This window comes from Mizuhopecten yessoensis, unplaced genomic scaffold (genome assembly GCF_002113885.1).
Source record: "Mizuhopecten yessoensis strain PY_sf001 unplaced genomic scaffold, ASM211388v2 scaffold413, whole genome shotgun sequence".
In the NCBI taxonomy this organism is placed as follows: Eukaryota; Metazoa; Mollusca; class Bivalvia; order Pectinida; family Pectinidae; genus Mizuhopecten; species Mizuhopecten yessoensis.
Genome location: NW_018403534.1, coordinates 65,540 through 82,433, shown reverse-complemented (window position 1 = coordinate 82,433; position 16,894 = coordinate 65,540). Strand labels below are relative to the sequence as shown.

Genomic DNA, 16,894 nt, shown 5'->3' with positions numbered 1-16,894 from the left:
GACATCAACATATTGAACACTAATTCCGTAAAACATTGAGTTAAAAAGTTGTTATACATAATCAGTCAAAATTGTGAATTAATTTATAATAATACAATAAATACATATGTTAAATACATCATTAGTTCAGTTCTGTGATAGATATGAGTTAACTCACCATAAACTTGTACTTCACACAGTTCCAGTATAGCATCATCCGAGTACCACGCTTTTGCTTTTACTCGACGGTCATTGTAGATGGTCAGATACCGGGCGACACCTGGACATTGGACGTTCTGTATCACAGACACGGACGCCAGGTCAGCTGTGGTGTCCTTATGACACCTTGTTCCTGATGTCCAGTCTTGTGTATAAGACAGGTATACCTCGTATCCGGCGAGTCTGCTTAGAAAGTTCTCATCTACAAAAATTATATAATATATATCGTAATTCAGTTTCAGAGTTTCAGCTTCATAGGTAAAACGTACTGCAGTTATTCATTTACTTTCTGTATCAACAAGTGGAATATAGAGGACATTTAACAGTGTCTTTAGTAATACCGAATATATTTTACGACTGTGGCTAATAGTTTGATACCTTTCAAGAGTGAACAGCACGAGTGAACTATATCAAACTATTAACAAAACTCGTGAAATACATTTGGTATTACTGAAGACACTGTTAGACATTCTATGCAATGCATTGTGGAATATCTACCCCGGAACTCAAAACGACACATCAAGCTAACACTACTTGATCTGGATAATTTTACCACTAGCATGTCCAGACAACCCTACGCGACAAAAACATAGTCATATTTTCAATAAAGTATGCTAAATTACTATTATAATTTAATTAATAAGGGAGAGTACCATCGTATCAACTCAGATCACTACGCTTTGTTGAGTCGCAGAGTTTTTTTGTCACCACTTATCTTGATAATAAAATATCAACACCATCTATGTAAGTTATAGTTATGACCCTGGTTCTCTTATACTTTCTGTCAATCACTTAGTTTAACTTGGGACTTGGAGACGCTGACACCGTGTTTCATTTCACACGGGTTTTAAAAATGAAAATTAACTGTGGAATTAAACGTTGTGTTTCATCCAGAAAATAAGTCCCCCTTAATAGGTAATAGATAATTAGTCTGGTCAGTAAAATGGGCTGATGACTAAAACGGATTTTTGCGAGGTCTCCGTATCGTTAAGCTAACCAGGCTTTATCCGGATTGGCCATCTGTAATTTTCCCCATGGTAGATTGTAACCAGTGTTTTGATTGGTCACAAACATGATACAGACGCTATTAAACGAAACTTAATCAGCTTTTCTTAACTACTTTAGCCAATTGAGATATTCGATAAAGTGTGTAATCTTATGTTATTCAAAGAATGGTCGGCTAGTATAGTGGATAGCACATTTGCCTTTTACCAATAAGGCCGTGATTCGATTTCCTAGTCTATCGTAAGAAGATATGATTTGGTTTGGTGTGTTTATATCTTACGTTTTTGTAAACGTACGCATAAGGAAAAACGGAGTACCCGAAGAAAAAAAACACCGACAGTACATTGCGACTGTCATACGTAGGAAAAGAGAGTTTAAGATTGCGACCGTGGTGGTCATACTTTGTGCCGCTCTGTTGTGTATATGGTCATTGTGGTGTTCCCCGCCATTGATCAGTCATTCGGAGTAGAGAAATTCTTCGAATTGGCTTCTAAATATATCAAGTCGTTTTATTATTGAACTGCACAATGAATATATGTAAATGTAATGCATACATACATGTACTTAGCGACAGACTACCGAACAGTGCTCATATGAAGTCGTCAAAACAACCTGCATTGGGCACTCTTATTTGTCTCGCTTTACTGCTTAGCGGAAATGTAGACATTAACACAAATATGACTTAATATTACCAAAATGCCAGGAGTGTTGTAAATAAATTGGGCTTACTAAACGCAAATTTCTGCCCTTCACAATACGAAATTATAGCTTTTACAGAAGCTTTGCTCCACGAAAAAGTACTTAATAGTGAATTTTCGATTACTCATATTTTATCTGTTTTGGAATGATAGGAATTCTACAAACTCCGAAGTAGGATGTGTCTCCTTTGCTATAAACATAAAATGTCAGTGTGTGCATCAACAATAATTCCAGAAGGACTTCGAGGAAGTTTGGGTTGAGAAAACTTCAAACAAACTCAAGCTATATGTGTTGTGTGTATCTTTCCCGAGAATGTTATGTTACCTATATAAATGAATTCCACACATCTATCGATCAAGTATTCGATGCTATGGACGGAAACAGAAATATACACTGTACTGATTTTCGGCGATTTTGATCTACCTGATTGTATGTGGACAATGTCATCAACATAATCCCATCTAGAGCCCCAGTATAAACAAAGACGACATCCGTTACGTATCTGTTCTAAATTCGCTCAGTGAACACTCACTCAACAAATTTGTATCGGAGCCAACTAGGCATGACATGGATTTGGACTGGTTATTGAGTTTTATTCAGACAGTAACGGTTAACGCTCCGATCCTATCCTGGCATTTAATCATAGAGCCGTGACCGGGAACGGGCGCATAACTGCTCTACAGAGCAACGGTACATCAGACCGTACAGCTACAAGCTGATATTCCACAATCCACAATAAAGGCTTGTATATCCCAAGTGAATAACGTAAACGTCGTTTACCGGTATGGTTTGACAATGATGTCATTGCGGCCGTCAAGGGAAAGGGATAAGCATTATGTAAAAGCTGGGAAATGCCGTAATTCCCCGCAAACTATGACAGTTTCAACTGCTAGGTAAGAACTAGAAAATTACAAACGGCAAAATACAAAGAGTAACTTTTAAACGTTGAACTCATTTTGAAAGACAAACCTTAACGATTTTGGCGGTTTGTTACAGGAAAGATGAAAGAGGGGTCTATACCTGAGAGTATGTTTTATTCTTAGACTTACTGGACATCTATGAAGGCCTCTGACAATATAGAATATGCAAATCTTTTCAAATTTTGTTCTTTAGAAATTTTTATAGTAATGAACGTGTGACAAATTTCCCTACAGTTCCGATTACCAATGACTGTTGCAACCCGAACGGAGCGTTCGTGAACAATTCTGCTATATTCGGACCAAAACTGTTTATTATGTTTATCAATGACCTTTCATCTGTGGTAGAGTTTTCAAAAAAACTTGTTATTCGTAGATGATCCTAAAATATACAATTCAGAAAGATAAAATATGACTGTAATAAAGAGTCTACAGCAAGATGTTCACAACGTGTACAAATGGTGTGTTCAAAGGAAATGTCCATGAATGCGAAGAAATGATGTCAAATTAGTTTTTAATAAGAAAATGTCAATAAATTTTAAGTACACAATGGGAGGTGAAACATTTTGAAGAGTGAAAGTTGTGTGAAAGATCTTGGTTTTGGATGTTATCTACCTTGAATTTTAATCGTCACGTTAACAAAGCTGTATCCAAGGCAATGCAAACCTTTGGCTCCCTGAAACGTACATGTAGAAATGTTATACTGATACATCTGTCATCCGTTCTTTATAAATTAGAATGGTCAGAAACAAATTAGAATATGCTTGTGGAATATGGTGTCCATATCGAACTACTCTGGCACATCAATAAGGAGTAGTTCAGCGAAAGTTTCTTTAATTTGATGCTTTAACGCAAAGATTGACTGTGGTGTTTTAACGTATGAAGAAATATGTCCTTATTTCACTTTACCCACTCTTTTAAAACGTATAATATATTGATATGATTTGCTCCTTCTTAAGTGTGTCAACAGTATGTTCGACTGTCCATATCTTATTGAAGTTAATTGTTCCAAACTGATCTCTTAGATCCAGCTGTACGGTGCGTTATATCCAACCAAGAGTCGTATTGACGTAAGGAAAAACGGTGTTTTAATCAGGTGTCAGAATAGTTTCAATCAGATAGTCTTTTTAGTGGATCACTTAAAGTATTTAAAACTGAGATGAAACAGAATAGTTTTTACCCCTTACCCTTGTATTTTATGTATTATGTATACTTTTACATTAGGTCATTGATATTGTAACATGTAATTTCCTGTGATCTGTTATTAGTTATTAACATGTAAGTGGGCCTTATGGCCTGTTGGACTGAAATAGATAAGAATAAAAAAAGAAAAAATAGGCCGCGAACCATCGACCAAGCGTTGGAGCGGTAGTCACTTGGTCGCCGCGCCCCGAAAAGGTACGTAGGTTTTCCCCGGGTAACTCGGTTTGCTCCAGCATTAAAATCGGATCCAACAAGAATAATTAATACAGTTGCATAGAGGTTGCTCCACTATTGCTTGAAAATAAACAGTTCAAATTATATGTGATGTTTTGGAACCTACCAATTTTACATACCTCCGAAATAAGTTCCTTAATAAGTTGCCATCCAGCGAGAACCTTACCTCTATATATAATATTCACGGAGTCTATGACGGACTGTGTCTGTAGATTAACCTGCCACCAGGCTTCGGTCTGACCTGTGGCCGTGTGTGTACAGCAGTTAGAGAGCATGGTTGTGCGGACACATCCGTCTACGGCTTTAGAGCTGTCGTAGTTATTGTGGACACCACTTTGATTAGTGGCTTTACCAGAGGCGATGTTTTCTGAAGAATAAGGTCGAATAACATTTTTTGAATATTTTTGATTCTGAATCCATGTTGTTGATTTATAAATATGTTATGAGAAATCTTCTCGAAGTTATTGCGTAAAATATAACGTGTTAATAAAACAACAAAGTATTCACCCTTAATACTATACAAAGAACGAATATACATTTGCAGAAAAAATAGATGAACATACAAAAAACCCTGACCATTCAAGGCTTGGTAATAAACAGACTGCAATTTTGAACACAAACAGGGTAACGAGAGCTACATGTACATATCTTTTTCATTAGTGCTATTATTTTTCCGTTGTCACTTATCCGGATCTCGCTTTGCATATATGGCCAGGACAACTCGAGTTCAAGCGGGGAGGCAATACGTGTTGTATCTCTCTCTCTTATGCGATCAGTATAACCCAATCAAGTAGGCTGGTATGCAGATGAGTTTAAGTCATACGTAATAAATGGAGCATAATACAGTGTCTCATGCGTAGTTAGTAAATAGTCAAACCATTCTCCCAAGGAGTTAAACCCACCGAATGAACTGCGGGCTGAGTGAAATACTTTATCTGGTGGGTTCATTGCGATTATATATTAAATGCGACAACACTCAATCGTCAATAGTTCCAAAGCTTTCATCATGTTGGCCTGCATTTGTTCATCACAGACAACAGCACGTTTGTAAAGCAAATGCGTTCGATTATATCGCACGTGGCTGGTCGAAAATCGACGTTTAGCACCACTTTTTCACTTGACCAATCAACAGTCGTACAGTAGCAAAACATAAGCGTGTTACGTGTACGCTTAGTAATTTTAAGAGGAAAAAAGTCAAAACTGCTTAATGATAGTTAAATATAGATTCAGGTAACGCACAATATGTACCACATGTCATCCTCCGATATCGGCAACGATCGGGCTGATAAGTAATTTTCCCGTTATTTATTGCATTAAATCAACAAAATGTTGTTAATAAGCAAACTGCAGTAACCAGTTGATAACCATTTAGGCAATTGCTGTTTATTTCGTGGCCTGGTTAAATATGTTGTAATTACGAAAGCAAATTTAATTAAAAAACAAACAAATTTAAGATGTTTATGATAGAACTGAATAATTCAAAAGAAAGTATAAGCCCTGCCGTTTGCTTATGATAGTACTTCATATTTGAAAAAAAAATCAGAATAAGCAAGCGTGTTTTATTAAAACTAGTAGTATACGGTTATCAAAGTTATTGAAGCCATTATGGGAGTTTGATGTTTGATATGATAAGGTCACAAGAGTTGGCATTCCTGATGATTCTCAAGTGTAACAGAAAGTTAGAGTTATCTTTCTTTGTATAAATAAAGAATGTGGCACATTGCACCTCTGCAATTGTTTTGCGCTTGTTCTGGAAAACTTTATCTTCATATTGCGGTAAAGTCGAAGTGTGGTCTGTTTCCTGTTGTATTTTATCAAATTAAGTGGTTGCAAAAAAAATAAAAATAAAGTCAATTAAAGTTAATTGGTTGTCTCCCTCCGAATTGGGAGAGTTGGCAAGCATGAAACTGAAACGCACTACCCTGAAGTTGTTCAGAAATGATACATAATTTGTTCCACCATATCTGGAAATCTGTTCGTTATTTTTTTTGTAAAGTCTTTACATGTAGTAAAGAAATCATTGTAAAGGACCCAATAGAATAAATGTTAGGATGAGCTTATCAGATAAATGTAATATCCAAATGATTTGATGTGCATTATAGCAAAATGACAATAGATCATTTTGCTGTAGTAAAGTACACTGGTATTTTTGTTTAGACTATAATGTTATTGATCCAAACATAATGTAAGTTTAAACAATTGTACAGTGTTTTAAATTTTTCAAATGTAAATTATTATTAATATCAAGCTTGTTTTAAGGTATATGTAGCATAATTAAATTTAAATATAATCTATATGTGTGTTATACTTGTGTGTGATAGTATATTTATTTATCATACCTGTGTGTGATGATATATATGTGTATAATACATATGTTTGATAGTAAATCATGTATACGCTATGTAAAATGTGTAATGTGCACTAAAGAACGTAATGTCTCGCCATGTACTTATTATTGATTTGCTTTGTTACATGATATATGCTCGTCAAAATTTGATGGAGATGTATCTTAATTGAGGACTTCTTACCCATCGTAATACACATGATTTTTTCGTCTTATTTTCGTGTCGTCATTTCCGTATTGCCTATCGGGGATTTCAATACCGTAGTGCAACACATAGTAACACCGGGTAAACAAAAGTACACGTGCGTGACGATGTTACGTCAACACCCGATATTGAGACTTAAGGTTCATCAAGCCCACTGAAAGAGGCAATATAGTCACCCGAAATTCCAAACCCAATATAGACCATATTCAAAGTCCCTAATTAAAAACTGGAAATAATAGGTAATTTAAATATATTGGACTTGTACATTAGCTTTTTAAATAATACATTGCGAAGATAGCATAGTCAATAATAAAACATTAAGGCTGACGTTTTCATCAAAATAGTTAATCGGACTTATGACATGTCAATCTCTTTTGAAGCCCAACGGAATGCTACGAAATGACATATTGTATAAAATTAATTTATACTCCAATTTCATGTGAAGCTTACTTCCTCTTCAACTAGCTATAAAAAGGCATGCCGGCCTCAAAAGTAAATGATTATTGCTTTGGAAATGCACAAAAGGCATATTTTACCAGTATATATATGTAAAAGAAAGGACTTTGTAACCGTTAAAAACACATAAACTATATATAGTGTCCTTTCGTATCATTTAATGTTTTTTTTTTTATAAACATGCTAGACATGTGATTTAACATTCAAACACTTTTCAGTTTCAATGTTTATAACATGTCTAGCGCATTCATAACATCACAAAGAGTTTTGAAATGGTACATCCTCTCAAGTTCATTTATTGATTTAGACAACGTAGCATTTAACTTCTTATTTATAATCTGCTAAAATATATTACCATGGCATTTTCCTATGATTTTAATCGTTTCGCATGGAAACATCTATCTTATTTTGAGGCTAGTAAGCCTCTCTACAGCTAGTAAAACAGAAATTAAGCTCCGGATGACCTAGGTATGTATGAACTTCAGATAGTATGTTATTTGATAATATGCATTTGGGTCGATTAAGTGAATCACATGTTATAAGTCCGGTGAACTATTTTTTGCAGACATCAGCCTTAATGTCCTATTCTTGTCTTAGTTAACCTCGCTATGGAACATTTTGATAGCTAATGTACAAGTTCAATATATCCAAACTACATATAAATGTTCTGATCTGTACTTGGAGTATTTGAATATAACCTATCAGGGGTTGACATTTAGGGTGACTATAGCTCTTTTGGGGGTTTGTTGAATCTTAACTGGCAAATGTGTAAGCATACGTACTTCAGAAATAAACAATCCGATACAAAGACATAGATTGACTCCCAGGAGGACACTGAAATGATACCAGACGACTTTAAGAATGTCATATATGAAGCGCATAGAATTCGGACTATATTTGAATGTTTAGAACCCGATGAAAAATGCATGTGTGGGTGCACATGAGAACGGCATACCATGCGATAGCCTTTGATTACATGTGTATCTGACTTGTAAATAAACTATGTGCTAGCGGGCTGTAAATTGATATCCAAAGTGTAAATGATTGAGAGTCATTTGGTTCCATAAAAGAACAATAAACTGTCACTTTTGATATCATTATTTTAATTGATTTCCATCATTTTTGAGATTTTAAAAGAGATAACTGCTATTGTGTAAATGTTACCCTCTGCAAAAAGTTCGGATTTTTTTCAAGGAAGACATCTCTCACCATGATCAAAGTGATTGTAAAATGAAAAATAGATTGCATAATATAGCAATTGTGAATATTTTGCTCAATGTTCTACTATTTTTGTATGAAACTTTGTGTCCTATTTGCTTTTATCTTCTAGATGATCACTTTATCCATACCATTTCAATACAAAAGACGTTGTGTAACACCTTTTCTATACTTTGTAATGCATACAATATTTGTAGGGTTAATTAGCAATGCTTTTCATTTTTTTATTGTTGTTACTGTTCCAAACAATGCCACAAACAAATTAAATGGAAAATATCAAAATTGACGAAAACTTTTTTGTATTGTTTTTTTCTCAAAAAGTTCATTAGTTGTTAGGGCTCTGCAATTAGAATGCTCTTTATAATTATGCATTGATCTGTACACTTCATCTTATTAGTTTCTATGAGTATTATGTATCAAATCATTAAGCTAAAGATATTGTGATTCTTATATTTTGCAGGCTGGTGAATTGTGCATGTGTACTGTCTAAAGTGATTATGATGTCATATTTTTGATCATTAGTTCAATCTTCACTCTTTCATTGCAAATGTATCAAACTGTTTTTTACCAATAAATCATGTGAAGTTAATCAGAAGTCCATTGTTTGATCTATTAATACTCTATAGGATTATTTGGGACTTTTTCCTCCCTTTTTATGCTCTCCAAAAAAGATTTTGGGACAATAATTTCTGACTTGTCGAGGAGAGCAATGACATGTTAGGGATATGCATGTATGTGGGATGGTAAAGCAATGTGCTACATGCATGTACCACTACTTTGTCCCTATGCCTAAGGTCAAAGTCACATATAGGTCAAAGGTCAAATTCATTTTCCAGGCAATTCTGAATTGATGAAGATAACTCAATACAAGTTATATATGTAAGATTGTAAGGCGGTATGTTATGAACCACTATGGGTTCTGTAAAGTCAAGGTCAATGTCTCATTAAGTTCAAAGGTCAAATGATTTTTAACTTGTATACCTCCTAAGGCAGATGATGTGTAGAAGGGAAACGGTTTGTTGCATTCCTCTTTGGGGTTTATTCACTATACACAGTTAAGTAACCTCAGAGATAATAATAGTACCAGGCATGAGTATGTCTGTCACATGTATAGATACATGCATGCATCATTTAACCTTTATTCCAGTACCGATGACCTTTTGAAGAGCATAATCCGTCAGGTTTGTTGATTTCTTGTTTCTTTATATAGTAAAATATTCAAGTATTGATGGAGGAATAATTTACCATATAAAGAAGCAAAGGCGTAGTGCATCGTTCATAAACTTACATTTTGTTTTAAGTCTTCTTAGGAAGCAGTGAATTAATTTCTTTCAAACTTCACAAGAATCGTCACTGGTGGAAGAGGTTATCAAATTGTATATTTGGCATTCCTGTCCCATTCCCAGGAAAAAACGGAAATCGGCTACAATTTCAAAACTATTTTTCCTCGGATTCGGATGTACTAGAATCGTATTCTCTACAAGGATGAAAAGTTCCCTTGGTGCTTTATCTAAATTATTTTTTTAATTACCAATGGGTCTTCAATTTTCCCCAGGGGAGGGTATAATGTTTACTATAGCTTAAACATGTATAAGAAAATAACACTTTCGGGTACAATTTGATTTGTCCATTTTCAACAGTAAGTGATTAAAACTTGGTTAGAATAATTATGATGTAATTGAAATTAGATGGTTCTAGAAAGTTAGGTACTGAACAGCTAGCGAGTGGGTCGGCCAAAAGTGAAAAAATGGCTGAATGATAAAATATTACTTCCCATTCCATACCAAAATAACTTGTAGTTTTTTCCCTATTGAAGACCTAATGCGTTAAGCATTTTTTCTTTGTTTACATGCTTATTACTTCCACTCTATGTCTCAACAATGAAAACTACCCAACTTATAATTCAGGTGACCACTAAAGCCTTTGAGTCTTATGTAAAACTATTCCATATTCAGATATACTATATGTACAATTGATCTTAACTGTCTTTGTTTTTCCACTTAATAAAAATATTGTGTGTCAATAAAATCCAATTTCTAGAAGTGTGTTAATAAATGTTTATGTTGACTATTCAATTTGAAAAAAACACACCTTATTCTCCATGTACCTTAAAACAAATTTGACATTAATAATAATTTATAATTGAAATATTTAAAACACTGTACAATTGTTTAAAAATACATTTTGTTTGAATCAATACCGTTATACTCTTAAAATTTTACCAGTATACTTTACTACAGCACAATATAGTGTATATCTATAAGATATTAACGGTTCAGTTTCATGCTTGCCAACTCTCTGAATATTGGAGGGAGACAACCAATTTAGACCTTTGAATCTTAATATGTTTACATCCAGTGAATTTGTTAACGATTTATTCTTAATTTTGATAGCATCTGAGAACAACTCAAAATATTCCAGTGCTACCTGTCTGGATCTAATGCAATGCAATACTGTTAACTCAACTTATATATATATATATAGATATACATGCAAATATATTTAAGTTACATTAAAGGTGTTGGTCTCGACAAGTATTATCGATGTAGGAATTTAAAATGAGTTCTGTGAAAATTGTAAGTTGTTTTCAGTATATTCAGAGACAGAAACTGCGACAATACACAGGGAGGATGAATAAAATACAACAGAAAAAAAGACTATTACTGCACCACTTCGACTTTACCGCGATAGGAAGTTAAAGTTTTTTCGAGCATGCGCAGCAAAAAATACGAAACTATGCATAAAAATAAAATATAGAGGTGCAATGTGCCACATACAGATAGTTTCCCATAATGCCATGTTTTTGTGTGAATTTCCGGCATGTTCAGTGTTATTTAGGGATTCTAGCAAGCACATGTGTGCACAACAAAATGTATCGTCGAGTTATTACTCTAGTATGAACCAATGACAAGGGGGAAGGGTGTCAGGAAAAGTAAGGGACCAGCAGTGTCTCTATCGCCACCCCGAATAAAGCGATATCAAATCTGCTTCTCGGTTGTAACCCATAATGCTACAAGAATTTAATTGATTGGGATTTAAATTTGATGGTTATTATTTGACTAATATCTTCAGATAGGCTGTTCATGATCATGTAGCTTGAATGGATAGTGCAGTGGAAGTCAGGGGATAATTCACTATTATATTATTTAGATAATTTCCTGTCTAGATGGAAACCAGTTCCACTCAATGTAAAAAAAAAAAATATTGGATTCCTTTTTTAGCTACCTGAGAATACTTGCGTGTGCTAATAGCTAATGAAAAGACAATGGGACCATGCACTGTGTTTGCTGGGGTTAGAAATTGACACTGTAAATCTCACAATAAAAAATCCTGTTGCCAAGGTAACTGAAATTTGTGAAAAATGGAAGAATGGATTAACAAAAAGTAAAGTCACTTTGAGGGAAATACAGTCTTTAATTGGGGCATTACAATTAGCTTGCAAAACAGCAAGACATTGCCGTGCATTTTGTCGGCTCTGAATTAATCATCTAAGGTTGACAAAGCCCCATCATCACATTCGGGTTACTGGTGCTATCATAAAGGATATTTAGGCTTGGTTGTAAGGGATTTTAATGGAGTTTCTTTTTTCTGAACAGGAGTTGCCAGCATTATGAAATTCTCACATCCAAGTCAGATTTGATCATAACATTGAAACAGTTGTACAAGTTGTCTGAATTGTGGCCAGTGCCTGTCAACCACCTGATAAAATGTATGGCCTTTCGTTCTTCTGTGGGGTGTCTCCGAGCACAACCCAAAGTTACCCAATCAAAGAGTGGGGGAATCCTACTAAAGCATTTTTGGTACAAGAAACTGTTGAAGGATATAGGCATATAGGCTTACCTTTTAGCGTTTTTTTAAGGGTTGGTAAACTAACTAGAACTGCCAAATCCGATCATGCTGTAGGAATACCTAATGTGTCGGTACACAATCTGGAGGTAATATTGAAATTAAATCACACAAAAAACTGACCCATCAGGTAAGGGCTCATGTACATGCCCAGATGTATATTTGTGTCCAGTTTATGCAATTTCAGCATTGCTAAAGATATGTCCCAAATCCCCCATCCGTGAACTCCTATATCATGCGTGTTGGGTTTCATTGTCCAGATACCAGTTTTCAGAAGTCATTGTTAAGGCCTTGCGTTCAACAAATATACCAGCAGCCAATTTTCAGACCCAGTTTCCGAATAGATGCTGCCCGGAGGCTGTATTAAATGGAATTCCAGATGAGCAGATTAAGGTTATGGGTCGGTGAAAATCGGCTTGTTTTATTCGTATCATTACAGTGTTTTTGGAGTTTGAGTTTAGTTTTTTTGAGATAAATGTATAATATTAAAGCTACCTCCGATAATTATTACTCTATTATGCATCCTTAATGACAACATTCATATGCTATAATATGGAATAGTAAACATGCAAATATTTATTGAAGAGGAGAAATGGTTAATTTGGATATACAAGCGATGACAGATAGATTAATTGTATGCTTAATTGTAATACATAGCCGTACCTTTATTGTGTACGTATGTACAGAAGTAAAAAAAACTATACATTGTACAGATATTTCAAAATGAAGACATATTTTATACAGTAAAATATATCTGGGTGTGTAGGAACATGTAATACAAATGCACAAACCAATTGATACGAGGATTTATAGCATGTCATTTTGCAGTCAGTACATTGTAAGCGCTATAAAAATAAAACACGCTTACCTTACCAGCACCCCGTGTTATTTATAGTAAATATATGTGGTTCTATTACTGCACCGGAGCGTTACACTGAACCATGCAAATATTGATTCACACATTTATATACAACTAGGGATATCCTTATACTGTAACATTGAAGATTTCACATCCTAGTTTATCATTTATGGCATAACAATTATTTGAAATTGAGTCTGTTGCTCCAAAATACAATAAACGTACACGTTAGCATGGTTATTAAGTAACGCATGTCTCTAACCATGCTTTTTAAAGTATTTTTTTATCTAGATAAAGGCGATGGTTCAATGTTGTTACGAGTACATGCAGTTAAGTATGACTCTCACCTGATGCGTTAACCACCGTCAATGTTGTTATTACTGACCAGCTGACCAGCAGGTACCGGTAAACTCCCATATCTGGTCGTGTACAGCGGCACACGCCTTGTCTAATACATCGTTTACCAACAAGGAAGTTCGTTACAGGTTTAGGGATACGATTTCACAGGTATTCACGGTATGAAAACCGGCCCTGTTTACAGTATACGGAGTTGGTTATCGAGTTTTTTTAAATTAGCTTTCATGCTTTTCTTGTTGTCAGGGTGTCTACCTGAGTGTTAAGCAGGAGCATCGTGCACTCTCAACACTAAACTAAAAATAATATTGTTTGACATTAAAACTGTCAAAATAGTATAATTAAACAGACTAACCTGTTACAGGACAGTCGTGCTACGGTTATTTTGGGCGGTTACCTGTACATGTACATATTTAATCACAATGACATGTTGGGTTAATACACCATCATACCCTGTCTCCTGCATAGACACACGCAAGCACGCATACATTACACACATGAAGGCACGTCCTTAAATGGCCTAAGCTTGTTAATAGGACGTTAAACAAAATTAAACCAAACCAAACAAAAATTAAAGTCATATTGAAATTAACATGAATTAAAGTTGTCTCCCTAAAGAAAACTGACCATTATATGTTATACTTTAATTTAACTATTATTTGGTAAATTCGAGTTTTCATTACGACTGTTACATCATTATGCATGTATTTTATTTTGGTGTATGTTTAACAGACAAAGGAACTATCTATTTGAAACTACGATCTTTATAGTATACATTCTAACGGAAATGGGATATTGATTGTATTGGCAGTAAGTAAAGATGTATTAACGATATAACGTGATCAGTAGCCTTCACAAGAGTAGACATACGAATAATGTCAAAACTTGAAAGAAAGTTTATCAAGTAAATCAGAAAATGTCTCTTTTTTTTGCAATTATGAATATTGATAATGCCTATTGGTCTGTTCAAGCATTCCGGACTTATTACCTCACACATGAAAACTACCGTTTTAGAGATAGGTTATAAATTATCCTAAAATTTTTAAACATCATGATTTATCTACATATTGTTATCTAAGATTTTAGCGATTTCCAAGTATTGTTAGCTACATATATTGATATATTGACGTTCCGGGTTTGATATAAAACGTGTCTTTTTAAGCGGCCGCTGTCTTTAGCACGTTTGATATGGTGGATACACGTATTCAGAAAAAAAATCCAGTACGAACAACATTCCATTTGCTTCACTCAAAAAATATGCTTGGTACGCAATATGTCGTCCTGTTTCTGAACAAAAAAACATGGACATGAGTTAGAATCAGTTTATATTTGCTAACATCACACTTAATATGTCTTATAGACAATCAAACTACGTTATACTTATCAATTGTATGATAACACCAGTTTAGTTAAAGTGAAAATCTTAAATGAGTTTAGGTAATTTGCCATTTTGGTCTTCTTCAAGTCTTTCCTTTTCGGTCAACGTCAGCTAGACGCTTTATTTACTAATTTTGCGCTTATGAATTTTAAGCGTATCCATGTCCCTGAATATCTCTGTCCCGGATGTGGCTGCTCGAAGCCTGTTTGATCACTTTAGCAGCAATTTAGAACTGAATTTAAATCAACAATCAACCTTCATCTACACTGGGTATGCCACCCAAGAGAAAAAGGAAACCTTCGGGGAAGGCACAGGATGCGGATGGGGGAATAAAGCAGCGTCGACAGCCGTCTGTTCCGGATCATGTCGAATTAGGCCTATCTGATTATGCCGGGGCAGACGTCCATGCGGCAAACCACGTGGATGACACTGGCGACCCAACAATATTCTCGGAAAGTTCAACAGTGACTGTCCGGACTGGGCTAAAACAACCCAGGGAATCAGCTTTGTCTACTAGTGGTAAGGCGGGGGAATTGAACTCCGACTGAAGTGTCGGAGTGAGTGGTGGGGTCATTCAAATACAGCCATATCCGATTGAAGTGGTCAGTATTTTTGATCCGGTCGGTGGCCACGTGCCACACAAAATTAAGGAAAAATATTCGAACGGTGAATACATTGATGTTTGGCTGCTAGTAAAAACCGGGGATGAATTGGTAAAGCACGCGTCTGATATTGATGGCGATTTGGTGGTAAAAGATGGTTGTTTAACCGTTGTCAAACAAAAAGGCAAACTCATAACTAATATTCATGTCTAGACAAAAGCCTTTATGTTATTTAGGAGCATTGTGCTGGTAAAATGGCCAGATAAAGCTCAGGAACTTATCAAGTACATGTATGATGTCTATCTTGCTGCTGAATGGGGTTCTGGTCTCGGGTGGGCAAAGTTTGACGAGCAATACAGACTCCGGAAAGTTAGGCACTCTCACACAACTTGGGGGGCCTTGGACCATGAACTTTGGCTAATGTTTGTGGCTACAAGTCAGAATCAGTCCTATAATCAAAGTCAAGGGTCCCATGGCCAGTATTCTAAATGTCAAAGGGGGATAACTGCCACTAACAAGGATCAACATTTTCAAAAAGGGGGTAAACCAGTCTGCTGGGCCTTTGACAAGGTTGAGAAATGTCGATTCGGCTCCAAGTGCCGCTTTAGTCAAGACTGTTTAAAATGTCGCAGTACCCATCCGGGTGCAAAGTGTACCAAATAGATTAAAATATGAGGGCCATTTACATGTATTGTCTCCTTTATTAATTTTAGCCAAAACAACTATTAAAGTGGACATGCTGGAACATTCTCTGAGAAATTATCCTTTACAAGACATAGCACAGGAGTTAGTGAATGGATTTAAATTTGGGTTTCGACTCCAGTATAGTGACCCATGGGTACCATTTTTTTTCTTTCTAACAATCTTAAAAGTGTCAAGGAGGCCCCGGAAGTACTGAGAGGGAAACTTCAAAAAGAATTATCTCTGGGACGTATAGCTGGAACATTTCATTTCCATCATTTCCAACATTCCGTATTCCTCCCTTGGGTATGGTTCCCAAAAAGGACAATGATTTTAGGGTCATTCATCACCTGTCACATCCTGCTGGAAGGTCGGTGAACGACTTTATTGATTATGAACTTTGTTCCGTGCATTACAGCACGATAGATGATAGGGTTGGCATGATACAGAGACTGGGGCGGGGTGCTTTATTGACCAATTCAGATATTAAGTCTGCCTTTAGGCTACTACCCATTTGGCCGCGGATTTTGACCAGTTCGGTTTTTTGTTTTGAGGATAATTTCTACTTTGACAAATGCCTCCCCATGGGAACCTCAATTTGTTGCGCTTTATTTGCGAAATTTGCCACAGTCCTTCATTAGTTTAGTACTTCAAGGAGTCTTAATTCCAATCTTTTGCATTACTAAGATGACTTC

General features: G+C 35.5%; 1 protein-coding gene across 3 annotated transcripts in view; it reads right to left on the bottom strand.

Moving 5' to 3' along the window:
* LOC110448002 (multiple epidermal growth factor-like domains protein 10) overlaps nt 1–13,640 on the bottom strand; it is a 33,096-nt gene extending 19,456 nt beyond the window's left edge. For all 3 annotated transcript variants that reach the window (XM_021494022.1, XM_021494028.1, XM_021494037.1), the window contains exons 1-3: nt 13,532–13,640; nt 4,423–4,623; nt 158–400 (exon numbers count right to left, since the gene is read on the bottom strand). In XM_021494022.1, the coding sequence (XP_021349697.1) occupies nt 158–400; nt 4,423–4,623; nt 13,532–13,601 (514 nt within the window). In that variant the 5' untranslated portion in view covers nt 13,602–13,640. The remainder of the gene's footprint in view (nt 1–157; nt 401–4,422; nt 4,624–13,531) is intronic.
* Nucleotides 13,641–16,894: the final 3,254 nt, after the last annotated feature.